Raw genomic sequence first — 26,551 nt, 5'->3', positions numbered from 1 at the left:
AGTAAAATGTATTTGTTTTGGATTTATTTTATAACTTCATCTAAGTAATTTATAGCAATACGGCCAGGCCGTTCTTTATGAATAAAAAAAAATAAATCTAAGTAATTTAATATATTTTCAACATTTGTTTAATAGCTGAAGAAAGTAGATGTTTTCTGTGTGGATTGCAAACTTAGACTAAATTTATTCACATAATTCTTATACTTAATTATCCTAGTTGTTGCCCTAACATTGCTATGTTAACATAGCCCATTGTTGCCCTAACATTGCTATGTACATTAATTATTCTAATCCCTCCAATAACACTGCTATAGACATGAAGCTGCGTTCTCAGCGTGAACAACATCATTTAATGAAACATATTGTAAATATAATACAAAAAATAACAGCAGTAACTTTTAAAACCCCACACAGAGTTAAAATGTTTACCATATTAGGGAACCAACATTGCATCAACGAACCACTTTAATCACCCAACCGTACCATCGTACCGTTGAATGCTCACTTGGGTAAACTCGAGTGCCTACGCTACGTGCGCTTTACCTGCGCACTACCTGTATTACAGTTTCCTTTGTTATCATAACCGCGTACATTCAGCACCTGTAACGATCACAAATCCCTCCCATTCGCCCCATTACCACCCCGAACGTTTGCTGGATAATTGACGAAAATGGAGAAGCGATTAAAATGTTCTCCTTTTTCCTATTTTCTTTTTTGTTGTTGTTGTTGTTCGTTTTTTTTTGTTTCTCCCGTTTCTAGGTCGCATCACTTCCGACGAAAGACCATGACATACAACGCGGTCTGACATTGTCCTGCTACTAACCTGCACCCACCAAACTACTCTTTGTGCGAATGAATTCTCCTTTCCATCGAGCATGCAATTCAATTGCATTCTAGTGAAGTGAAGTTTATGTTTCGAAAGTATTCTATAGCCACCGACCGCCCAGTCTGTTTCACCTTCGCCCGTCACCGACTATTGCATGATGATAAGCACGAAAGCTACCAAGCGATCCAGTTCGTCAAGGAGCCGCTTCATCAGAAGGAAATGCACACAACAAAATGCATATACACACACCGCACTGCATACACTGCCCGGCTGGGGCAAAACTTTCCCGCCGTATCGCCGATGGAAGCGAAACCGGATAATGGAGGCGCATGGTGGAAGGTAAAAACCGCGGAAGAAGATACACTTTTCTTCCCACTATTTCTAACGACTGGTGGCACAACGGAGGGAGCAAAAAAGCAACAGTAAACATGGGTTCGGTAAAGTGGTACACGCAAAGGTAAGAATGAAGCTTGCACTAGACAGCCAAACAAAGACCAAGCAAACAGCAAACACACAGCCACATAAACGGCACACCGTGCCACATTACTTGTCGTGTCTGCCCTACCCTGGCTGCACTGGGTTGTTGGAAAGCAATGCAATTTTTATCCTGTCCTCATTTTGTGCAATTCTTGCGGGTAGGGAAACAATCACATTCGTCTCACCTCATTCGTTTGCTGCATTCCTTCCGAACCATGGAAAGCGAAATGGGGGAGAAAAAAAGCGTCGGAAGACGCATTCAGTTCCGGTTGTGGTTCCGGTACGCAATCGTTTGGAAACGGTTAAACAACGAAATGGTCTCGAAGATGCATCCGGATGTGTGACTCGAGTGAAGCAACCGGACAGACACATTGTTGCATGGGATGTCTTACACAGCATCTTTGCCACATACCAACGGATGCTTTTGGCATACATCCCTTGTACGGTAGGATGATGATGGTCATACACGTAGTGGTTATTTTTTGAGAATGTTTTTCGATTGAATATTACGGGTTTTTTTTAAATTTTAATAATTAAATAATGTCTTCTGCAATGAGAGTAAATTTTAATAAATGGATACATTCTTGAGTTATAATATCAAAGATTACATTCTAGAAAGCATCACGCTTTCCGCAAATAAAATTACTATACTTTTAAATAATAATATTTCAAAATTATTTTTAAAAACACATTTGAAAGAAACCTAGTTATGACAAATGTTTGTTAGGTAATAAATAGTATAATTATCAAAATCGAAGCATACGTTTAATTTTATTTTTTGTTCCAGAAACTATGTCCTTGGCTTTCCGTACCGTGGTATCGGTCCTTTCCAGCAAACAATATCTTGGAAGAAACAAATACGAAACACCTCACGGAGCGATTTGACGACCGTTACCGCTCCATTAGTTTCATCCATCACTTCGAGCGACATAAGCGTTGTTTTGCATGTACCGGCACTTTATTGATCTTCAACTGACACGACCTACGCGTGAAACAGATATCCTCCGTATTAAAGCTGTCCTAGTTTTCTACTGGTATTGCATTGGTTTATCTGCAGTTACGTGCCGGATGCAACAGTAGCTTTACATTGAAAGAGATTATTCTTTTTTAAGTTTACAACTATTTCTTTATAAAAGTTTACGTACAACTGTATCTTAATGTAAACTTCATCAACACTCCTACCAATCCATGACAAATAGTTAAGAAAACAGCAAAAAAAAACGTCGCTAAACAAACGTCGCACACATGCGACGCGTTAACATCGCAAACAGGGTTGTCAAACCAAACACGAACAGATCGGGCAGCAGTGAGTATCCGTCCGCTTTATACCCCGTTATGTAGACATCGGGTTCCGGGTTGTAGTTAAAATCGATGGTGCGTGTTTTGACGATGCGCTCGAACACTTTGGACGACATCTTGCCGTACCGCGTACGCTTCGGATCGTCGAAATCCACGTAGAACAGGCCAAACTTTTGTCTGCACGAAATTAATTGCAAAGAATTGAATTATGGCAAAACCGATGTTAAGCGATCTTCAACGATGCTTACGTGTAGCCGTCTCTCCACTCGAAATTGTCCATCAAGCTCCATGCCACGTACAGACGCACATCACAACCATCTTCGATCGCGTTCAGCACGGCGTTAAGATAGAATTTGAAGTAATGCACACGCTGTGGATCCTTCGTGCCGGGTCCGGAACCGATACCATTCTCCGTAATGTAGATCATCGGACTGTTGTAGTTATCTTTGATCCAGTTTAACAGTTTGTGTAACCCAAATGGTACTATCTGTTAAATATATCCAGCCCGAGTTAGTAGACACCCGAAAAATGCACCCAAGTTACGCACCTTTATCCAGGAAGTTTCTTCCGCTGCGGGCCAATCGGGATCGGAAAATTCGACTACGCCCATATCATGCAGATAGGAAGGCACGGGATATCCGGCTGAATTATTCAAATCATTCTTGTGCACCAGCGACGTCGTGTAGGTATTGAGTGCAAAGAAATCTGACGATCCTCGCAGTAGATTAAGCTCACGTGACGTAAACGCGGGCAGACGCGAATGTGGAAAGCCTTGCTCTGTGCTTAAATTCGCTATTCGTTCCTTCATTACTGGTGGATAATCACCTTCCACACTGAATATGGGATGAGCAAACCAACCAAGCTGTGAATAAAAAAAAACCATCATGTCGATCAGGTGCACTAAACCATTTCGAGGAAGCATTCATTTCGCTTACATGAAACTGTAGCTGCCAGTTGGACGCTTCCAAATCATCCGCAGATGTCATGTGTTCTGGTTCTGGCCAACGAGCATCCAGCGAGATACCGATCCGTCCACGCTGTTTTTCCATAAACGAAGTACGGTACAGATGGACAGCTTCTGCATGTGCTCGTAGAACGTTATGACCACACTTGTATGCCATTATGCCAGGGAAATCGTATCCCGGTGCCATCTCCTCCCGTCCGTAACCATTCTCACAAACGTGCCACGGTTCGTTAATGGTCGTCCACAACTGTACACGATCACCAAAGCTACTGAAGGCAATCCTCGCAAATTCCAGGAAATATTGAACAATGTCCGGATTTAGCCATCCTCCCATTTCCTGCAACCGTTGCGGAAGATCCCAATGGTACAGTGTCACCATCGGTTGTATACCGTTTCCTAGCAGCTCGTCAATTAGACTGTTGTAATATTCCAGCCCTTTCACGTTCACGTTATTGCTCAACCCGGTCGGCATAATGCGGGGCCACGAAAGCGAAAAGCGATAGTACTGCACACCGAGTTGTCTCACCATCTCAACATCTCGCTTCCACTGGTGGTAACTATCACACGCAACATCTCCATTCGATTCATCCGCGATCTTCGATGGGTCGGCGTGTGTAAGCCGGTCCCAGATCGATTCCCCTTTGCCATCCTCATTCCAACCACCCTCGATCTGATAGGCGGACGTACCTACACCAAACTCGAACCCATCAGGAAATCGACGCAGAAGTGCATCATCCGCTGCAAGAGCTACCGTTGCGAATAACACTGTAACGAGTTCACAGTGGCTAATGTACACAACTACTGTCTACTATCAAACATCTTAAACAAAGCTTACCGATACCACCTGCTAAGCCCCACCACACACGGCACGAAGATAATAAAGCACTTCTCATTACAAACGAACTACCGGACACGTCAATTCTTCAAGACAGACTGACTCCAGCGATCGTTCGCTCGATGGTTTGCCGGTAACGCATGCTAACGCAGGCCACATAATCTTATCACCCTTTTTGTAAGCTTCACACTATCAGTGGCAATGAAATGCTTCTCTGCTAAATCTTTTGCCGTGTGAAGAGATTGCGGGCTCATTTAGATGAGGCGCTCGCGCCTTACTGCTGCATCTGCACATTGAGCAACTTTTTTTTCCAATGTTACTTAAAGCGTGACATTTATTCATCCCTTATTTTATAGAAGATTATGAGAAAGAAAATAACTTAAAAGAAAATTTTTGTTAAGTAGTATTAATATTAAAATTGTGATATTTATATGAAAATAAATCATGTATCCTACATCATGAAGGTCTATTTCCATTATGCGATAACTGTTAAAATAAAAAGTATCTCAAAACGCGTCGTGTAAATACACCCTAATGTAGGTTGTGTTATTTTTTGTTGAAAATTTTATTTCACTCTCGTAATGAATGGTTTTGATCAGCATTCCCAGCAACAGATAAGACTAATTTACATTTTATGTATTGGTAAGCGGACAACTTTTCTGGTGATTGGAGGTGTGTTCGTGTTTGTGTGTTTATTTTAAAATCGGTTTATAGGTCAAATAGCACATCCCTAATTGCTTCAAGATGACCGTCTTTATAAACCGATTAGAAGAGTTTAGGGGAGAGGAATGTTTTGAATTTTGTGTCATTTCTTTCGTTCTACTTCCTTAAATACAAACACAAAACAATTATACACGACTTTCTGTGCGTACTAAAACATTCACTACAGATGTAACTGCTTTCTTTTTTACATATTCAGTACAAACAGTATAAATGCTACGATAATCACCAGCTTCGATACCAACAGTCCAGTTGCTCCGCCATCATCACCATCATCCTTAGTGGTAGTTTCAACGCGCACAGTTGTGGTAGTAATTGGCTCATCCGGTCCCGGTATGTACAGTTCCGGTTCTGGCATATCGTCCGGATCGATCCATCTGTTGCGCACGATGTTACCGAACGCTTTGGCCGATGATTTAGCGTAACGCGGCAAACCCGGATCACTGTAATTCACGTAGTACAAGCCGAACCGTTCGCTCAGCCCAGCACGCCACTCGAAGTTATCCATCAAGCTCCAGGCAACGTATCCCCGAACATCACACCCATCGTCGATCGCATCCAGGATCGCGTTTAAGTAATCTTTGTAATATTGTACCCGTGCCACATCCCGTGTACCGCCCAAATCGCTAACACCGTTCTCAGTGACCCATACCGGTGGATTGTTGTACTCTCGTCGGATCCAGCTCAGCACATTGTACATACCTTTCGGGTACACCTTCAGCCACGAGGATCCCGCCGATGGCCAACGATCATCCTGAAAGTCTACCGTATTACGATCGTGATCGAACGATGGTACACGGAAGTTGGCCGTATTGGCCGCATCGTTCATGTACACCAGATTGGTTGTGTATCCGTTGTAACCGAAGAAATCGGACGAACCTTTCAGCTTGGTTAGTTCCTCCGCAGTAAAGGAGGGCAGGCGAGATTTCTTAAAACCCTGCTGTATGCTTAAATTGCCAATACGATCGATTATCACTTGTGGATAGTTGCCGATGTAGATCGGATGCATGTAGATCCCGAACTGTTTAGAGTACATACAAAGATCAGTACAGGATCAGTTCCTAAAAAAGAGATCATACTCACCAAGTACTGCATCGTAAGATCCGACGCTGCTCGTTCCGCTTCCGATATCGGTTCGGCCCACGATCCATCGACCGTTATGCCGATCTGACCGCCCTGCGTTGGTTGAAACTGCTTCCGGTACAGATCCACAGCTTCCGCGTGCGATAACAGCAGGTGATGGGTGCAAAGGTACGTATAGCTACCCGGAAAGTCTAATCCCGGTGCCATAGCATCATACTCATACGGTAGCCGACAAGTCTGAGGTGGTTCATTGAACGTTGTCCAGATCTTTACGCGATCTCCAAAGTTTTCGAATGCGATCCTAGCATACTCAAGAAAGTGTCCCACGATAAGGCGATTCGTAAATCCTCCCATCTCCTGCAGACGTTGCGGTGTGTCCCAGTGAAAGAGTGTCACCATCGGTGTAATGTTGTACTTAAGCAGCTCATTGATAAGATTGTTGTAGTAATCGATACCCTTCTGATTGACTTGATTGCTAATACCGGTTGGGAGTATACGGCTCCAGGCGAGCGAAAACCGATAGATGTCCACACCGAGCGCACGAATCATTTCCACATCACGGCGCCACTGAGATAGTGCGATAAAACACAATAAGATCTTCCGCGAACTTTAAGCAACACTGCAACCTACATTATGGTAACTGTCGCACGCCACATCTCCATTGGTTCCATCGGAGATTTTCTGTGGGTAGTTGTGTACCAGATGATCCCATATTGATTCACCCTTACCATCCTCGTTCCATCCTCCTTCGATTTGATACGCCGATGTTCCTACACCAAATTTAAAGCCCTCCGGGAATGTGCGTTGCGCATGTCCAATGGTCACGGTGCTAATAAAGCACGATTAAACAAAACTATTAAAGCAAGGCTCTCTCATCAACGAAACTCTTCTCCCAAAGTGATTGAACGTACCTTAGCAAAAGCAACACACCACTTATGGTCACTCTCATCATTTTGACTGAAACGAACAGACACCTCCAGTTCCAAGCTATGAATCTTCACTGCTCGTATGTCGCACAAGTTCTTTCTCATATTCCCTTGATAAACCAAATCCCCAATGGAGTGTGTGTCTCACGGGAGTGATTGTACTATCTTCCCTGTCGCATTTATGATACTATCGAGAGATTCGTCAATTACTGGTTTTTATTATGTCCTTTTCAATTGAACGTATTATCTAATGTCGGATCCATGGGTGATAATGGTGAGCTGTAAAAAAATCGAATAGCGTCAGTTACTATCAGTAGCTCAAAGTAAACAAAGGGTTTTTTTTAAAGCAGGACAAATTTCGGATGATTTTTTTATTCCTGTATAATTTTGAATTTATCAGAAAATAATTACCTGAAACGTATTTACCAGTAAGGCAGTAATATATCTAGGGTCTGAATAACTGATTAATATTCTGTATCTGAAACATAAGCAAACGAGTGAGAATACGTAAAACAAAAATTTCTGCTACAAATAGATTCATTTATTAATCTTCAGTCGGAAGTTGGAAGTCGTATTTTTCTGGAGAATTGTGTGTACTATATGACTCCACAAACTCCTACAATCCAGAAGACTCTATGAAGAAACGAAACGCTGCATGATGTGCCGTACGCTGCTACGTGCCGTGAGCACGAATCTTGAAGATTAGATTGGCAACCCTGAAATTAAGTCATGGATCGATTTTCCAGACAAACTGGTGCACTGGACATGGTGGCAAACCGTGCTCAACCTTAAATGTGCTAAGAATTTTTTCTCTTATCCCATTAATAAATTAAATCCACATTGGAGTGCGGCTCAATGGAAGTGATTGTACTATGATAACTGTAAAATTCCAGATACTATGGAGAGATTTTTCTATTGCTGCTTTTTTATTGTGCCTTACCTAATTACAAATTATTATCGATGGTCACGGTGCTCCGATCTGTGAGCGATAATAATGAGCTGTAAAAAGAAATATCTAGCACAAAACTGGACAGTTTGATATTCCGTGTACAATATATCTTGCTAAAACAGTTTAAGTAAAATGTTGCGGTTCATAAGATTGTAACTTTACGATTGTTAATTTCATTGAAAAATTCATTGTCTTTCGTCTGGAGTTCTCCTAACTGCTTTCCCAAAAACAGTTGTTTTTTTAGCGTCGTTCTCAATATTTTACTCAATTTATATGAGCAATTTGGTAAGAAAATCATCATATAATCGTGGCCTTTATGCTTCTGAGCGGTGCGTACATTCCTTCTAAAATCATTTTATTCGTCAATTAATTTACTCACAAAAATCCATTCCTTTGCAAACAAACACCTTCCTTACTGCTTTCCTTGCGATGGTGGTGGAATGAAAACATCCGGCTCTGGACGATAATCGTAATCGATCTGGCGCGTTTTGACAATGTTCGTCAGTACCTTAGACGATGCTTTCGGATATCTTGTGCGCTCCGGGCTTTCAAAATCAACGTAGTAGAAGCCGAACTTCTCCCTAGTAAAGCAAAGAGATAAAATGCGAACTCTTATTTAGTCTCTAGTGTCTGCCACTAGATGATACCCTGCATTATGTACTTACACATATCCAGCACGCCATTCGTAGTTATCCATTAAGGACCACGCAATATATCCCCGCACATCAGATCCATCATCGATCGCATCCAGTACGGCATCGAGATAGGTGTTGAGGTAATCGATTCTCATATCATCCTTAGTCCCACCGAAGTCACTAACACCATTCTCCGTGATCCAGATCGGTGGATTGTTATACTCCTTTGTGATCCAGTTGAGCAACTTTCGCATACCCCACGGTACAATATTCAGCCAGGGAGATGCTGCCTGTTGCCAGCTTGGATCATTGAAACCGACCACGTTCGTGTCGTGCCAGTGCGATGGTGTACCGGCCGGATCATATGGACCATCGTTAGCCTTCACCATGGAGCTACCGTACGTGTTGAGTCCGAAATATTCCGACGTACCACGGATGCGGACGATCTCTTCCGGTGTAAAAGTGGGAAGCCGAGACATGGGGAAGCCCTGTGCAGCGCTTAGATTGGCAATTGTTTCACGCATCTCCTGCGGATAGTCGCCGGCTTCAGAAAATATCGGGTTAGCGAACCAACCAAGCTGTTTTGGGGTGCGTTTATGAAATGAGATAAGTTTTAGGACATTATTTGTAAATTTCTTGAAAGGTCATAGCCAACTTACATTGAACCGCAACGAACGCTCAGCTGCCCTAACGTCTTCCTCCGCATCGGTTGCCGGTTCAGCCCAGCTCGAATCCAGCGTAATACCAATTGAACCCTGTTGCGTTGGTTTAAACACGTTCCAGTACAGATGGACCGCTTCGGCGTGTGATTTCAGCAGGTTGTGTGCACAGTGGTACGCTGGAATTCCGGGGAAATTGTATCCCGGGGACATCGCATCGTTTGCGTACGAATTTTCACACGTCTGCGACGGTTCGTTGAAGGTGGTCCATATTTTAACACGATCGCCATACCGTTCAAACAGCACCCGCGCATACTCGACAAAATGATCCACGATCAGCTCGTTTGTCCAGCCGCCCATCTCTTGCAAACGCTGTGGCAAATCCCAATGGTACAGCGTGACCATCGGTGTAATTCCATTGCTCAGCAGCTCATCGATCAGCTTGTTATAGTAGGCGATGCCGTGTTCATTTATCTCGTTGCTAATACCGGTCGGCATGATGCGGGTCCATGCGATCGAAAACCGGTAAATATCTACACCGAGTTCCTTTACCATCTCGACATCACGCTTCCACTGTTGGAGAAAATCCCCAGTTCGTCAAAAATTCCTATTACTCACAAACCAGTAGCAGCATGAACCTTACCAAGTGGTAACTATCGGCAGCAATATCTCCATTGCTTCGATCGAGGATCTTTTCCGGCCGTTCGTGTGTTAAGCGATCCCAGATCGATTCACCCTTGCCATCCTCGTTCCAAGCGCCTTCGATCTGGTACGACGATGTTCCAACGCCAAATTTAAAGTCATCCGAAAACCGACGCTGTCCGTAGACGGCAGTCGTTAGTAGTAGTATACTGTACGAGAAATGCAAACCAGTATTAGTAAACAAGCTAAAAAACTGGTCGACAATCACTTCAGACTTACACCGCACAGATGTGTTTCATGCTGTCCTCGCAATCAGACTGTCGGTAGGTGTAGGTATCTTCGTCGCTTTAAACCCATATCTGCTTGCCTCGGGGCATCGATACCGCCTATCATCAACGTAATCCAGAGACCCAATAATAGATGATACTCTCCCCCTCTCAGACACTGGTACACTGTCTCGGCTGGGGAGTCTTTATCATACAAGCGCTATTATTGTACCGGTTCAATCAATAAAGCAGCCGTCAATGGGAAACCGTATCAAACAATTTTAGTGAACTCGCACAACCTATGTGAAAGCTATGATAAAGCATCTTCCATGTGGTCTTCCATATGATAAGCAAAAGACAATGGAATTACGATGGTTTGAGGGACAATATGATCGACAAGATGATACGGCCTGGCCGTTTTTAAGAAGTTAAAAAAAAGATGATCGGTTTATACGAGAAAGTTCGATTTCACTACTAATTATGCCTTTGTGCTACGATTCTTTCGCTAGATTTACTTAATTTTATCACCCGAAAGACAGACTACAGATGCATGTTACAAATTTTAATAATCCATTTGAAGGGAGCATAAGCCAAAAATAGATTTTTCTTATTTTGATTTTGGGTGATTTTAATTTTAAAGATTCAAAAATATCTGATAAAAATTCCAAATCCATATACAGGTACGTAATGAAGTTACAGCAAGAAGAGTAAACTCATCTCGAAGCAATAAAGCAATAAGCAAATACTCAAAGTTAAAATACGTTTTTGTTGTGTGAAATTCTTCACAAAATTTACTAGTAATTTTAAAATTGATTTTATTTTATTTTTTACATTGATTCCTTATTATGATATGTGCAAAAAGAGAGAAAAATTAGACGAAAGTCCCTTTTTTAATTTAAACGTCCGCGTTAATTTAATGCTTCAAAATGCGACACATCAAATAATAAATAAATGTATCATGTAAAACATATTTTAAAAATTTTAAATTTTTTTTAATTTATGTACTCTTAAATGGAAACCATTCCCATTTAGAATAATAACTCAAAAATGACCATTTTCAAGCTGCTAAGTCTATTCTATTTTTCTATGCTCTAGGTATTTGTTAGACATCAGTGCTCCAAGATATCAAATCAACAGTGAAATAACGAATACCTAATTATTTTTATTCAGCTTCCATTTTTTGTGAAGTAGAAATAGTTTAGTTTACTCAATGGGGGAACCTTCTCTCGAGAATGCGCCGTCCACTATCTTATAAAATGAGCAGTCACTGCTTGCAACAATAATCAACAGAGAAAGACGCAGATAACTTAACTCGATTTTTTACTTTCTTGCAATTTATTTAAATATAATATCTGTATTTCATTCACCGGTGTCTATGCATGCCTATTTGCCATCCGGAATCAAAACGTCCGGATCTGGCAGATAGTCCGGATCAATCATGTGCGTCTTCACAATGTTTGCGTACACCTTAGCCGACGTTTTCGCATACCGGGGTCTTGCTGGGTCGTTGAAATCGACATAATAAAGTCCAAACCGTTGCGAGTATCCGGCACGCCACTCAAAGTTATCCATCAACGACCAGGCAGTGTAACCACGCACATCACATCCCTCATCGATCGCATCCAGTACCGCGTCCAGGTACGTGTTAAAGTACTCCACACGCTGAAGATCGCGCGTCCCATCAACATCACTCATACCGTTCTCAGTAATCCAGACCGGAGGATTATTGTACTCATCACGAATCCACTTCAGCACACTGTAAAGTCCTTTAGGATAAACCTTCAGCCAGAACGACGCGGTTGATGGCCAACTCGGATCAATGTATTCCACCACATCGCGATCGTGATCGAAGGAAGGTTCCACGAAATGGCTCGGGTTGGAATCACCGTTGTCCGATACCAAGCGTGAGGTGTAAGCATTAAAACCAAAGTAGTCTGCTGACCCTTTGATCTTCTGGATCTCTTCCTCAGTGAACTTTGGCAGACGAGATTTATGGAAACCTTGCTGGGCACTCAAATTTCCGATACGCTCAATCATAACCGGTGGATAGTTACCATGATAAATCGGGTGCATGTAGATGCCGATCTGATACAATACGATTTCATTAGCACTTTTCCAGCTCGCAGCAATGTTTTCTCGAAGATCGCTTACTTACATTAAATTGCATCGCTCTTTCAGATGCCTCGTGATCATCATCCGAATTTGGTTCATGCCATGCCGAATCCACAACCATACCGATCATACCTTAAAAAGCGAACATCACACAGTGAAAAACTTCAAACGATCTTTAACTTCCTCCATGACTCACCTTTCTGTGCTTCCTGGAACTGCGATCGATATACATTGACGGCCTCTGCATGAGCCAGCAGTACATGATGCGAACAGAGGTAACTATACACACCAGGGAAATCCAGTCCCGGTGCCATCGCATCTTGCTCATACGATTCCTTGCACGGTTGCTTTGGTTCGTTAAACGTTGCCCAAATTTTTACCCGATCGCCAAAGTGCTCGAAAGCAACCCTGGCGTACTCGCGGAAGTACTCTACAATTTCTCGATTCGTCCATCCTCCCATATCCTGCAGCCGTTGTGGTAGATCCCAGTGAAACAGAGTGACCATGGGTGTGATGTTGTACTTCAGCAGCTCATCGATGAGCTTGTTGTAGTACTCAATACCCTTTCGGTTAACCTCATTACTAATCCCGGTGGGCATAATACGTGCCCAGGCGAGCGAGAATCGATAAAAATCCACCCCAAGCTCACGTACCATCTCCACATCACGCTGCCACTGGAAACGAAAGCCAAAATGACAACCTGTCACCATTCAGTGCTACAAATAGTGAACAGTCCGCTCCCTACCTGATGATAGCTATCACACGCAATATCTCCATTCGATTGATCAGCAATTTTGTGTGGCTTTTCGTGCGTTAACCGATCCCAAATCGATTCCCCTTTGCCATCCTCATTCCAGCCGCCCTCGATCTGGTAGGAAGAAGTGGCAACTCCAAACTGGAAGTGTGCGGGAAATTGTCGCTCTCCTGTTACAATCCCCACCAACAACAGGTTGCTGTAAGTAAACCGTAGCAAAACATAATTTTCAACGGTATACACCTGTTCTCAACTACCTAACGAACACTAATCGATAACGCACGTGAGTAGCATAATCACTATACCGGTTCGTTCCATCGCTGATGGCGGTTTAACGTCGTACGTCTTCAAACTACGATTGCGATCGGCTACTGGAACTCTCTCGATTTTTATAAGCAAACGATAGCAGTTTGAAGGTTGTCTGGTTGGGAGTGTGGCACGTCCTCTGTGTGTTTCACCAACGACACTACCACTGCACCGTGAATGCTCTCCAGCTGTTATTAAGTAATCGTTATCAAGAACACCCATCAATAAAACTCACCTGACGTTTGAAGCCATCCGAGTTCGCAGGGTGCCCACAGCACGTTCGAGTGCCTCCCTATCGCATCTCTAATTTGTCAATGCTGTATTTGAATAATTAAAGCACACTGTGCCAGTTGGCCACCACTCCTCCGATGCACACATTTGCACAAACTCTAGTGCTGTGAAGCAATGACCTGATGGCAATCTTGCGATAAGAATAACAGACAACACACAGGTGTGTAATACTTTCACGTCTTTATTGGTAGCATTTTCGTTATCAATAGGCTAGCGTTTATACCCTAACTAACTATCTCACAAGGCACACAGAGTCGTACGCTTCACGTACGGGAGGGGGGATCATAAATAAATCTCTTACAAGTAGCACCCGCTTCAGCATCCATCCAGGGCGGGCGAGATCGTAAAGCGCGCGTTTGTGTTAGCAGCACAGAACTTTGACTAGTGCACCAATGGAGGCCACCAGCAAGCACACCACCGGTATCGTAATGCTCAACCGATTGCTGCTCGACTGGTACGGGGACGGTGCGAGAATGAACACCTCCGGCGTAGGCCGGAAGCTCCAATCGATCTGATGCGTTCGAACGATGTTTGCGTACACCTTGGCGGATGCTTTCGGTGTGCGTGTCCGGTTCGGGCTGGTAAAATCGACATGGTATAGACCAAACTTTTCACTACAAGGATACAAAGAAACCAAACGTTAGTTATGCTAGACTCCACAGCAGAAGATCACTCTTCAGAAGATTACTTACGTGTAGCCTGCCTTCCACTCAAAGCTATCCATCAAACTCCACGCAATGTACATCTGAATGTTGCACCCATCTTCCATCGCATCCATAACGGCCTCCAGGTACGAATTGAAGTAGTCGATACGCTTCACATCGTTCGTCCCACCAAGATCGCTCACACCGTTCTCCGTAATGTACACTGTCGGATTGTTGTACTCGCGCCGTATCCAGTTCAGAAGCTTATTCATACCGGACGGTACGACCTACCGGACAAAACAAGAATGATGTCGAGTTAGATACGATCGGTATGTACCACATAGCCCAAGCCCTCAAAACACCAACAATGTCATTCGGTCCGGTTCATTATACGTTTTGCAAGGGGAGTTGCAAAACTATAATTGCAGTCATTAATCTTGCAACATGTGGGCCTTCGCATTAAAGCCCACCATCGCCAGTAATCAGAACAACATTTTGGATGCAAACAACAACAAACAGCGATTGCTACTTACATGCAACCAGACGGAACCACTCTTTGGCCAGTCAGGATCTGCGGACTCTACCACACCCATATCGTGGTTGAAGGACGGCACCGGGAAGTTGGCCGAATTGTTGCGATCGTTCTTCCGCACCAGCACACTCGTGTACGAGTTAATGCCGAAGAAGTCGGCCGTACCCTTGATGCGTTCGATCTCCTCCTTGGTGAAGGTCGGTAGTCGTGACTTTGTATAGCCCTGCTGTCGACTCATCGCACCGATGCGATCGATCATAATTTGCGGGTAGTTGCCCGTTTCGGAAAAGATTGGATGACCGTACCAGCCTAGCTGTAATGTAAAAAAAAAACATGGTGGCAATAAGATCTACTATTTTTCATATCGACAGAAGTGGGTTTTGTGTTGACTACTTACATAGAATTGGGCTGCAATTTCCGAAGCCATACGATCGTCCTCACTGTTGGTCGCCGGCTCTGGCCAGGATGTGTCAAGCGTGATGCCAATCTTGCCCTGCTGCTTCGGTTGGAAGATTCTTCGATACATGTGAACCGTTTCAGCGTGTGCCTTCAGGAGATTGTGTCCACACAGGTACGATGCAATGCCTGGATAGTTGAGAGCCGGTGCCATAAAGTCCACACCATAGCCATGTTCACACACATGCCACGGTTCGTTGATCGTAGTCCAAATCTTTACCCGATCACCAAACTGTTCAAACGCTACCTTAGCGTACTCCTGGAAGTAGCCAATAATTTCCGGATTGTTCCAACCGCCCAGCTGCTGGAAGCGATGCGGTAGATCCCAATGGTAAATCGTCACCATTGGTGTAATGTTGTACTTTATAAGCTCGTCGATCAGATTGCTGTAATAAGCAATGCCGGCCTTGTTAACGCTGTTCAGGAACCCGTTCGGCATGATGCGTGTCCAGGAAAGCGAAAACCTATATACATCCACCCCAAGCTCCCGTACCATCTGGACATCTCTTCGCCACTGTTATTACAACGTGAGAATTCTGAATTAAATTTCTGATTGAATTGCTTCATAGCTCATACTTACATTGTGATAGCTATCCGAGCTAACGTCTCCATTGCTTTCGTCTTCAATCTTCTCCGGATGTTGGTGCGTCATCCGGTCCCAGATTGATTCACCTTTGCCACTTGCGTTCCATCCGCCCTCGATCTGGTACGCGGAGCTGCCAACACCAAAGCGAAAATCGGACGGAAAGCGTCTCGCAAACCTGCTCTCTACTGCCGGCGTCAACGCAATCAGGGCGAGGCTGTGTTTGTAGAGTAGAATGTAAAGCGGAAGCGTATGTTAAAGTACATGCATGCAACAGCCACTAACGACATGGCAGGTTAACGAGATTGAAGTGTTTGGCATCAGAAATCAGCCCTTCTAAACGCAGCACAAAACAAACAAAACGTCGATCGTACGTTTGACAAACGCGTTAATTGCCACCTGCGCGTACTAAACGCTGTCAACTGATCAATTATCGATCCGGTACACCAGCAGGTTGAGGCGCATGAGGGCCTATAAAATTATCTATATAAAAACCTTCCGGGCTCGGTATACGAGGGATATGAGGGTTTAAGTTCTGTACCTGGTACCTGGTAGATCCTCGTGCTGAATCTTGGGACCCAGGCGAGTGAGAATATTGGTCCAGCGGAGGCAATTCTAACGCAGTCAATTTGCATTCCTCGTACACTGTTGTGAGGCACGAGCCTTTGGATACCAGTATTGCGTGAGCGGATTGGTAGGAAAATTTAAAAACCAAATCAACCAAAACTCCCCATCTGACCGTGCGGTTTTATAGATCACATGCTGGGTGGTAACAGGTGCACTGTCGCTAGCTGTTTCATTAAGTCTGTTGAGGAATAATTGATAAAGTTACTCCAGCACACAGCAGGTTGCCATTGGGGTGGACAGTAATAGCAAGTGCATTGGTCAAGCGATGAGTGGACCGTTTTAAATTGAATTATCGCAATGATGGATGCTGTCTTTTTCAACATGATCGATCGTTAGTATACGGTTCCTTATACTAAGTACATCAATGCACGACGATCACTAAATTTCTAAGGATCTTTGTGCGATACTTATACGGGAATTATGGTACTGACACGTTTCAGATGAATTCGCTCTGTAGTAGTGGACATCTACTTCAAGAACTCTGTCATCTTGGTTCCCACGATGAACTCGTAAAGTTTAAAGCTCTTTCAGAGCAGTTTAGCATCTTCGAGTTTATGAAATTCACATCCCTCATAAAACGAAGTTATGGACTATTCGTAACGTTCCCTCTAATGTCTGAATTTCATTCAACAATTTCCAGACTACCTCACGATCACCTGTCTAGGAGGTTCCCTAATTAGACATGAGCTGAGATTAACATCTTTCAGATTTATGTAACATATCATCCAATCACGATCACGATCGTACGCGTGTTATTTTTTATCGTTGCCGATGATGTAACAGGAGCAACAGTAGTATCCGGTAATGAACGAGTATCACTTTTTTGTAGTAACCTCAATCTTTTCTTCAGTAGGTCACTTTTACGGGTGTTAATTCGCGCAACACAGAGGATGAGGAATCGATAATTCAAGATGCTAAAAAGCAGGGTTTTTTTGTGAAACTGAAAAGTGAATTTAATTATGACATTGTTATGTCTTAATGATGTAGAGTACGTTTTTTTTGCAAGAATATAAAAAAATGAACGTACATTAATGACGAGTAAAATTTTCGAATACTTGCGAATAACAGAAAAAAGAACAGATTCAACAAGTTTTAAGCTAGTCAGTATTAAGTTTCTAGTCAGTTAAGATGTTGTACGGTGGCAATAGAACACATTTTGAATTTATGATTTGCCTCATGTTTTAGCTTCCGAACAACATACTAATAACCTGCTTTTGCGTCCGAGGTGCAACCTCATCAACGCAAGGTGAATCGAAACCTGTTCGGTGGTCAGATTATTGGCATATTTTTATGTCTTTTCGAGCAACAACGGTTCGGTTAGAACGTGAAGATCTTGAAGCTTGGTGAAGCCGCGTGAGGGTTGGTTATTTAAATACGCGCTCAATGATCATTCTTCTCGAACGGTGTTTGATTTCGATGATTTAAATCGATGCATGTGCTCGAAAGCAAATCAAACATTCAAAACGAAATTAATTTAATATTTTTTAAAGCGTTTTTCGATTTAAAAAAAAACATTCAAACTTCTTTTTTGTTGCATCAAGCTGCTCCCAAAATGATTCTTCATAATATTTATTTCGCTTCTCTCATCATCAGTGATGGTGTTCATTAAAGCGGAGCGTTCACGCCAAATCCATTTCGCACCTTCGCCGAAAATCCAATCGTTACCAATTACACCAATCGGTAATTATTGATTATCGGTTCGCCAATTCAAAACGTTCCGGTCCGGTATCGGGTTAGCAATTGAATAACTTCGCACCTTGCTGGCAGTATACCCGTCTCCACGTAGCCGTCCACAATTCATCCATTCCGATGATTAATGGAACGGTAGGAGGTTGGTAGTAATTGAATAAAGCAAAGAAGAAAAAAACAACATGCAACCAATTGCTGTACCTATTGGTCTGCTTACATGTTTGCACAACATTGTGCGGTTGGGGGTAAGGGTAAGCGGTGGGCGGCAAGGGGGCAAGGGAAGCTTGGTCGAATTCCACCATCTGTGCTAAACCTTGGGTAAGGTGACAAAAGGCTTCCACAGGTGTAGTTGCGCGGCGTATGTTACGCCGACGTAGAAACCCTGAACCTGACAGCTGAAGTGAAAATTAGTGTCATCCATGGTGGTGGAGCGGCGTGGCAGAGGTAAGCCACATTTATTCTACGAATCAATCCACCATTTGACGGAAGCTGTGCACTATGAGATGTCACCTATATCACCCATTCTACATAGCTGATTTATGTGTAGTTTAAGGTTGAAAGCAGGGATTTACTTTTTCAATTCACCGTATACGCACAACTGATGTAATTAATTTGTTTACTCCTCTTCGCTTGCACGATTGAAATACGTCCGTTTGAACAATACAGTAATCGGATGTGATCGTCTCCCGGTGCAACACGCTGGCAAAGTTTAATTAAAGACCAACGGCACAAAGATCACATTGCTTTCGCCACGATCGGGGAATTCCTTTATTGTGTACACCAATTAAACTTTGTTTAAACATCTCTCAATATATCCCGAAGGAAATCTCCAGTCCAGCGTGCTCGTGCACCGCCGCAATTATATTAATGGGAGACAATCAATTTTTGCCTCTAAACTACCGGTGAAAGGCAAATACACTCTAAAACCGGATCCATATCGAGCCGAATATTTTTTAGTCAACAACGGGACGAGAACGTGGGTTTTATTGTGAATTAAATCATTTACCACGTTTTGCGGACGTTTCGAGCGGTTGGATTTACGCTACAATGATTCCGATAGCTAATAAAAGCACAATAAACTCGAGCGCATATTGCATTTGGAACTCAATTACATTAAGCAGTTAGTGGAGCAGATATTTTAATGCTTCGTTTAGAACATTGCAATTGGTGGTGAGCGGTTTTAATGTGTTTCAATTTTATTCAATTTTGCTCACAAAATCAATAAAACAAAATTACAACACGTTTTGTAACACAACGTGAAACACATTCCTTTGATCCCAAAAAAAACATTGTGCGCTAAAAGACACAAGATCACGCGAGATCATGGTCACTGTATGGCATTCAAAAACCTCGCCTCCATCGTTTGATCACACATCGATTCATCCAAACTAGCACGTGCGTGCAAGATCGTACGCTACACACATGATATGGCTGCTGAGCTTGACTCCATTTCGGACGCGCACGTACGCACCGGCGTAACACTGCAAAAAGCCTTAAATTCTATCCATTCGCATCAACCCATCAATGCCCCTTCGGCGGCAATCATACACTTACACTGCTACTAAAACACCTGGGAACACAACGCTGCTGCTACTACTGCGGAGTACCATTGTTGTGTGCTTCACTATTTTGTTTGCTTCTTTTACTTTACGGTGACCCCAATCCGATTTCAACACGATTCACCGTAGGCTTTTGGGCCAACAAACACGAAAGCACCTCAGTAAGGTTATATGGTTTGTAAGCAACCTTTACAAGTCTCTTTTTCTCTCCACTTTTCTTTTCAGCTTAAACTCTGCTGTAACTCGCGCGCTAACCGTCCAGACTTGGTCTACGTTCCGCGGGAGGTAAATATATCTTTTCAATGGAACCACCGATCACACCCGCTATCGAAAACCAAACTACAACAAACACCGCAAGGAGCCCCCAAACGTGACCAGCTCGCTCTCGGATGTTGTGCGTTACGTACGTGCCCTGTTCAGGTGAGCAAAGAGACTAACCGATCGCAGCCTCCGGTGGCTCGTATTTATATGCCGCTGGTCCGATTTTGTCGTGTGAGCGGGTCGCGCTGGAAAAACCAGAATGCGCCGGTTTCGCGACCAAGCGCACAATGTTTTTGTACACACCAACCTATCACCTCCCTGCCTCAGTGTAAGGCACACGCAGCAGGCTGTGCGCGACCTACACTTGATCGGCTTTTGGAGGGAGGTTAGGTTCCGCTAACCGAAAAAGCGAAGGGTTACACCGAATCCAATCCAACCCGAAAAATCGTACGCACGTTCGGACATCGGATGATTAATCTTCTCAACACTTACAACACTTATCCTCGAAGAAACCTCCCGGATAAACGGTGGTGGAATCTACTGTCTTCGCTTCCTGTGTCCTGAGTGGCTTAGTATGGATCCGGATTTTCTCCGTTTAGATTTGTTGTTCTTGAGGCGTTCTTTACCTGACACGCGCTGCCAAATTTGCGGCGCAGTACACAATAATTGTGATTTTTTTTTTGAGCAGGTCAACGGACTTCCCTTCCATGTAATTCCTCGCCAAATTTGTGGTTACTTTTAAGTGAGCCGAATCCTTCCTTACGTAAACCCCCGCGAACGGAACCAAATTACGATGCAACCTTCTCGTACTGCTACTGCGTCCTTCGGGCACGAGTCTATGATGTTGTTTTTTTTTCGTTACTCTACAACCGACCGTTTGTGGACGGTTTGATAGCCTTCATCATTGCTGTTTGTCATAAGATTTGCCCACCCGTGCTGACAAATGATTTGTGCGCGCGAGCGCGCGCTGATGCTTAGAATGCGATAAGCCTGTGTTCCCCTGGCAGGTGGGAACTGAACATAATTGAATGAGCTCACTCATCCCGGTACGCCGGTTTCGTTCTTGAAGGTGGTCGTGGTTTAATAGATATCACGCACATCACGTACTGCTCTGTCGGCCAGCTAGCTTTAGCGTCAGCCAGCAGTCAGATTGAAACTATTGCGACCGGCTAAAAATAAATGAAGAAATTAATATCCCATTTGGAGGCTTTACAAAGAATTAGGCTAATTAGAATCAAAAGTGTGTCTAATTTAAGTCGTTTTGTTTCGTGCTGGTTCGAAGCGATTGAGAATGTTGAACTGCATGAAGGTTGTGTGTGATCTTCTTCATTCTAAAGCTGATGTTTCGTGCCCGAGAAGAGTTCTTCACCCTTCAAACTGATTATTGATATCGTTTTGTTATGTAAGTATAACTTAAAAGACATATTAATAGACTAATCCATTGTCAAATGGCTCACACAGATACTACTAAGTAAGATGTCTGTTGAAAACAGCGCTATACAAAACAGAGTCTGCAAGGCCGTCCATTGGTTTTGTGCCTCATGGTCTTGTGGCTCGATATTTGTGTCTAGTACACCGAAGGTCGTGGATCGATTCTTCTCCAGAACATTGGAACACATATCTGACTTTGTGATGAAACAAAACTCTCTAATATAGGGGCTTACTAGTGGAAGAAGAAGGTAATATTTGACTCATCTCATCTTTCCTAACTTCCCGGCTCGTTAAGTGTAGCAATCGTTAAAGGTTACGCTTTGAATCTCTGGGAACTTTTCCACCATTTCTTCCACTTCCTGGAATTCCCAAACGATCAGCAAAACCGAGAGTATGTAATGGTCCATCCATCGTAATACTGTTTGCACACACTCGGTCAAGCACGTCCAATCAGATTGCAGGTTTACTGAGGTGTGGACTTTTTAATCCGTGCGTCACACGTCTGCGACAATTAGAATTTTGCAAAAATCCCCTGAAGTTGTGTTCATTCTCTGCGATATACATATTTGACAACAAGAAAACGACGATGATGTTCTCCATGATGATGTCCACTGAGTAACCGTGTTCATTCGATGACATCTTAATGCAACAGAAGTAGTTCAATGTGGACTCTGGAGTACTTCGCCGAAGTGTCTCACCTCGCGGATGGAAGTTAATTGCGTTCGATCGAGATGGTGGATCGACGGGCGCTAGCAGGTGGTAAGATGCCATACATTAAGCAACTGTTCGCTAGAAACCTTTTACATATCCTGGTGTCCGCGGGAGTTAAGGTAAACTTTATCCACCCGTCACCCACTATCGGAACGAGCTGTATGAAAAAAGAATTATTAATGTCGCTTACTTCAACCCGGGGGGGGGCGCTAATTTTCTGCTGTGGTTAGGTAGCAGTAGAACCAGTAGAAGTAGAATGATATCTTTATGTGAGCTGGCTAGCTTGGTGCTCGATTTAAAGCCGCTGCATAAAGTTTACCACTAAAAAGGTTTGTTTTATGCGTATGTCCATTTAATTTGATTGCGTGTAATTTTTCAAGCGCGCTATTTACATAATGCTGCAGTTTAACAGTGACATCGCTATACAACAAGTGATTCGTTTGGTAAGATCTTCGACAAATGCTTATTATTTTAAGGATAGTTAGTTTGGGATGAAAACACACCAGGAAGTCCACTCATTACCGTGTTGGATTAAGGCAAAATTGTGTTGTCGCTGAGTGGTTTAGTGAGTGTGAAGAGCAGCTTACTGTAAAGTTCAAACGGAATGTGCAAGATTGTTTCTTCTCATTACAGTGCGTATTTTTACAGGATCGTAAATTGCAACACTTTATGCCTCCAAGAATTCGCTTAAATGTCTATCAAACTATCTGAAGAGTTCGATATCCCCTTAGGGTACGCAATACACGTTCCTTTGTGCAATCAACAACAACAAAAAGTGTTCCAAGACGGACGCCGAAATATTGGAACTATTCGTTTAATTCAATTCGGTACTACCCGTGCCAGTTCATTACATTCCGATTATGTGCCTAATCCGTTGGTGTCTACACCCGAAGGCAAAACACGGAAATGAGATCCATAAACATAATCGATTTAGTGACTGATTGGTAAATGAATCAGCACCACACAAACCGCCGGTTTGGAATAATAAATCATCGTCATTAAGGTAATCGCTAACAGGATCTCTCCCTCTCACCGCAACGGTGCGCGAGTTCTGTGCGGGTGCATTTCTAATCCGGTTCACGCACCAAACTTCCTACCTGTCAACTAAGCAATACCGAATTCAAGGTCGTTGCACAAAATCCACAAACTCTTGCCATGCATGAGGCACATATTGAAAGTATTTTTCAAAAAAATCCCACAAACTCCAATGCACCCGCAGATCGTACAATCACCCGGAGAACATTAAGCTCAATGGCTCGTAAAGTGTCAATAAGTGTTGGACGCCCGTTTTATGCTTTTATACGCCGTTTTTATATTTTATTTTTAACTGTAACGGTAATACCGCACCTTCACATAATGCGCCCGGACAGTTTGATCCGAGTGTCGCGACCAGATTCAATTATTGGCTAGAAAGAAAAATCTGACATTTTCCGGAATGGAACAGACATTGAACGGTATCGAGCTGAGTGTGTACCATTTTACAGCACAAGCTTTATTGCACCTTCATAAAACTTCGGTACAATATTTTATGTAAGATTAGTGGCATAAAGCACTATTCAATAAGACAGGTGTGTTAATTGAGTATATCGATGTTGGGAACATCTTTTTTAAGTACCTTTGCCTTCTTAAGAGTGCTTGTACAAATTCATGCAAAAGGTCTTGTTCATAGTAGCATTACAACAAAATAGTTCCACACTGGAGGTAAAACAAAACGAGTAAAACATAAATCGATTAACGATCGCAAAACCACATTAATTGCAGATCACTTCATCCTCTCGAGAACACCGACTCTTCACCATTAAAAAGTTCCTCAAGGTCGATACATTTCTTATCACTTCCTACTGTAACCCTTTTTAAATGTGCTTCAGCCCTACAACATTCCACACTTACCTTCAACGCGAAAGAGCGAAGCACGTATTTTCCCGCACTATTTCACACACGCACCAACCGGTGTTGTTGATCGGTCTAATCGTCCGAACGCTTACCCACCACGCCGGACCGGTTGTTCTTTCGGTTGGATATTCCCTACGGGATTTGAACTTCCCAAACCCCAAACAGTCTAATCGGCCAGTTCGAGCTGCAAGGTCGAAAGTTTCAGGGAAATTGAAATTAACTGTGAAATTTTGTCGCACCGTCTCTAACGTGCCTCGTGCTGTGACTCACCAGAGTTGAGTGAACTGGCTGGATGCCACAGTAGACTTGTTACCAGCTGCAGTGCCGTTGTGACATTGACCATCGATGTTTGGTTTGTAAATAAAGGAAACGAGCTGCATTGTTGCTACAAACCAGGAAATATTTGATTTCTGTTTTTTTTTTTTGCAAAATTAACACAAAATTGTTAAAAAGATGATTGATCCTGTGTTGAGAAAAAGAAGAACAAAGAAAAATGTAATTAACACATTCGCTTCAACTGAATATGATCAAGTCGAAAGCCTAGCATAACTTACACAACGAGCCCGCTTATACATGCTTTTGCTTATAATTACACAGCAATTATGTCCGTCAACTTGATTCGCCATTCTGTCCGGATCGTTTCGTTGTCGGTTTTGCGCTTTTGACATTCTTCTCGTATCCTGAGAACATTCCGGCTGGGTGTGTCCAAGAATCTTGTACGTCTTTGAAATTGGAAAGCTCCATTAACTCCAATATTCAAAGTAGTGACGTCATTAGGATATTCGTAAAGCATCGTCTTAAGCTAGAACAACTAAACATATCGCGGCGGCACTTTTGTAATGTATCATCCATTACAATACCTCTCAAATCCGACAGGTGCGTTAATTAAAAGAAAGCAAAATTAAAAGATTATTTTATTGTTAACACGTCACGGTTAAACAAAATTGCGATCCGGAGGAAGATATTGAAAATAAAAAGAATCGCTTGAAGTTGTTACGTGCCGTGATATGTTCAAAGTTTTACATGAGCAGAACAAGACAGGAACAAGCTTATCGAGCATCTGTTATGGAATCTTGTTCGATTTGTAATTCATTCTGTGTCGTGTTGCACGGTTTCACGGTGTACCGTGCCCCTTGTTCATGCCTAATTATCTTCACACATATATCGATGTAAACAACCAAACCAGACAACGCGGTTAGCTTGAAGCTCTACCGCAACAAAAATTCACACAACCCACCCTCCCATAAGCGATCATAAGCTGAGTGGGGCAATTTTGAACACACAAAAAACCATAACCAACTTGTAGCCTTTCGGTAGCATAACGGAGTGACAACGGGGTCATAAAACGATCCCACCTTTCTACCCTTGGGTTAGGGGAATGAAGAGATTAAGTGAAAGGGAAGCCGACTTTAAGGTCATGTTGGTTCCGATTTTTTTCTCCCTCTTTGCAAAAACAGTTTCGTCTCACGCGTGTCTGTGCGTTAAGCATCAAATAGTATTGCGTCATTCAAGGAATTGGCAACAGAAGGTGGTCCGTTTGAACTTCCGCCGTGTCGGTAATCAATTACGGGTTGTAGGCTAGTTCCTGTTTCGAGTTCATAACCCCTTTTTACCCTTTTGGCTAGTAATTTGAATTCAAAAAATCAAAATTTATGGGAATTCGTACCGCACCAGAAGACGTTCTAAACAGGAAGGGTATGCACATTTTAAATCTTGCGCTCAAGGATATTTCACAGTTGAAAACTACACGTAAAAAATAAGTCAATGTACGCTTAAATTGTCTCATTAGAGTAGAACGCGCAAAAGAGTTGCACGCGTTAAATGAATGGGTTATGTTTGATGGGGGACGTTTAAAATCGGTTTTACGTCACCGTATACGATCTCAGCTCAAAGTTTATGCACATGGAGAAACCAGCGTACAGGTAGTTATTAGTAACGGCACATTCCCTGAGAACTTCAAGGACGGATGTAAACATTTTATCAACATTAATGGCGTCGTAAAATCGGGGCACCACGACATATATTTCGACGGAATTGGGATGTTTATGTTTTCGACAGGAAGGTTGATTGATGTAGCATCTAGCTAGTTAAGCTAAGCAGAAGATGAGTTTAATAACTAACACTCCGATCGTTCACATTATTCCAATGGATACAGTTATTTCCCAAGTTCGGCGAAAAATGACTTCCAGAGAAATCCGCTTAAGTCGAATATCGTTCAACAAGTCGTTTATACTTCGTATGGATTACTCGTTTGCATGTTACGAAAGTTACGAATATAATATAATATTTTAATGTTTTTCGCACAATCTACGCAATACTTTACCTAAACTAATGTATGCACTAATCAAAAATAAAATTCGGAATATGTTGAAATTCAAATTCATAATTAACTGTCAAATTTTGAACTTCAACTTTAAACTG

General features: G+C 42.8%; 5 protein-coding genes across 5 annotated transcripts; all 5 read right to left on the bottom strand.

Moving 5' to 3' along the window:
- Positions 1–2,239: 2,239 nt before the first annotated feature.
- On the bottom strand, positions 2,240–4,537 carry LOC125771964 (myrosinase 1-like). The gene is made up of 5 exons (XM_049443197.1): positions 4,402–4,537; positions 3,538–4,331; positions 3,150–3,464; positions 2,851–3,089; positions 2,240–2,779 (listed from the first exon to the last, which is right to left on the bottom strand). The coding sequence occupies exons 1-5, from the start codon at positions 4,457–4,459 to the stop codon at positions 2,530–2,532; spliced, it is 1,656 nt and encodes a 551-aa protein (XP_049299154.1). The 5' UTR covers positions 4,460–4,537; the 3' UTR covers positions 2,240–2,529.
- A 681-nt stretch (positions 4,538–5,218) lies between these two features.
- On the bottom strand, positions 5,219–7,414 carry LOC125771967 (myrosinase 1-like). The gene is made up of 4 exons (XM_049443199.1): positions 7,116–7,414; positions 6,835–7,033; positions 6,205–6,771; positions 5,219–6,142 (listed from the first exon to the last, which is right to left on the bottom strand). Exons 1-4 carry the CDS (start codon positions 7,154–7,156, stop codon positions 5,309–5,311), a joined length of 1,641 nt encoding a protein of 546 aa, XP_049299156.1. The 5' UTR covers positions 7,157–7,414; the 3' UTR covers positions 5,219–5,308.
- Positions 7,415–8,121: 707 nt separating this feature from the next.
- On the bottom strand, positions 8,122–10,542 carry LOC125771975 (myrosinase 1-like). The gene is made up of 5 exons (XM_049443215.1): positions 10,295–10,542; positions 10,017–10,224; positions 9,374–9,946; positions 8,745–9,292; positions 8,122–8,660 (listed from the first exon to the last, which is right to left on the bottom strand). Exons 1-5 carry the CDS (start codon positions 10,312–10,314, stop codon positions 8,492–8,494), a joined length of 1,518 nt encoding a protein of 505 aa, XP_049299172.1. The 5' UTR covers positions 10,315–10,542; the 3' UTR covers positions 8,122–8,491.
- Positions 10,543–11,596: 1,054 nt separating this feature from the next.
- Positions 11,597–13,690, bottom strand: LOC125771957 (myrosinase 1-like). Its single transcript, XM_049443178.1, has 5 exons — positions 13,431–13,690; positions 13,139–13,346; positions 12,590–13,067; positions 12,437–12,525; positions 11,597–12,366 (listed from the first exon to the last, which is right to left on the bottom strand). The coding sequence occupies exons 1-5, from the start codon at positions 13,673–13,675 to the stop codon at positions 11,665–11,667; spliced, it is 1,722 nt and encodes a 573-aa protein (XP_049299135.1). The 5' UTR covers positions 13,676–13,690; the 3' UTR covers positions 11,597–11,664.
- A 217-nt stretch (positions 13,691–13,907) lies between these two features.
- On the bottom strand, positions 13,908–20,285 carry LOC125771966 (myrosinase 1-like). The gene is made up of 6 exons (XM_049443198.1): positions 19,830–20,285; positions 15,957–16,176; positions 15,318–15,890; positions 14,922–15,233; positions 14,437–14,675; positions 13,908–14,358 (listed from the first exon to the last, which is right to left on the bottom strand). The coding sequence occupies exons 1-6, from the start codon at positions 19,883–19,885 to the stop codon at positions 14,106–14,108; spliced, it is 1,653 nt and encodes a 550-aa protein (XP_049299155.1). The 5' UTR covers positions 19,886–20,285; the 3' UTR covers positions 13,908–14,105.
- Between the last annotated feature and the right edge of the window lie 6,266 nt (positions 20,286–26,551).

This window comes from Anopheles funestus, chromosome 3RL (genome assembly GCF_943734845.2).
Source record: "Anopheles funestus chromosome 3RL, idAnoFuneDA-416_04, whole genome shotgun sequence".
NCBI classification, from domain to species: Eukaryota; Metazoa; Arthropoda; class Insecta; order Diptera; family Culicidae; genus Anopheles; species Anopheles funestus.
This window is presented reverse-complemented; position numbering and strand designations above follow the sequence as displayed.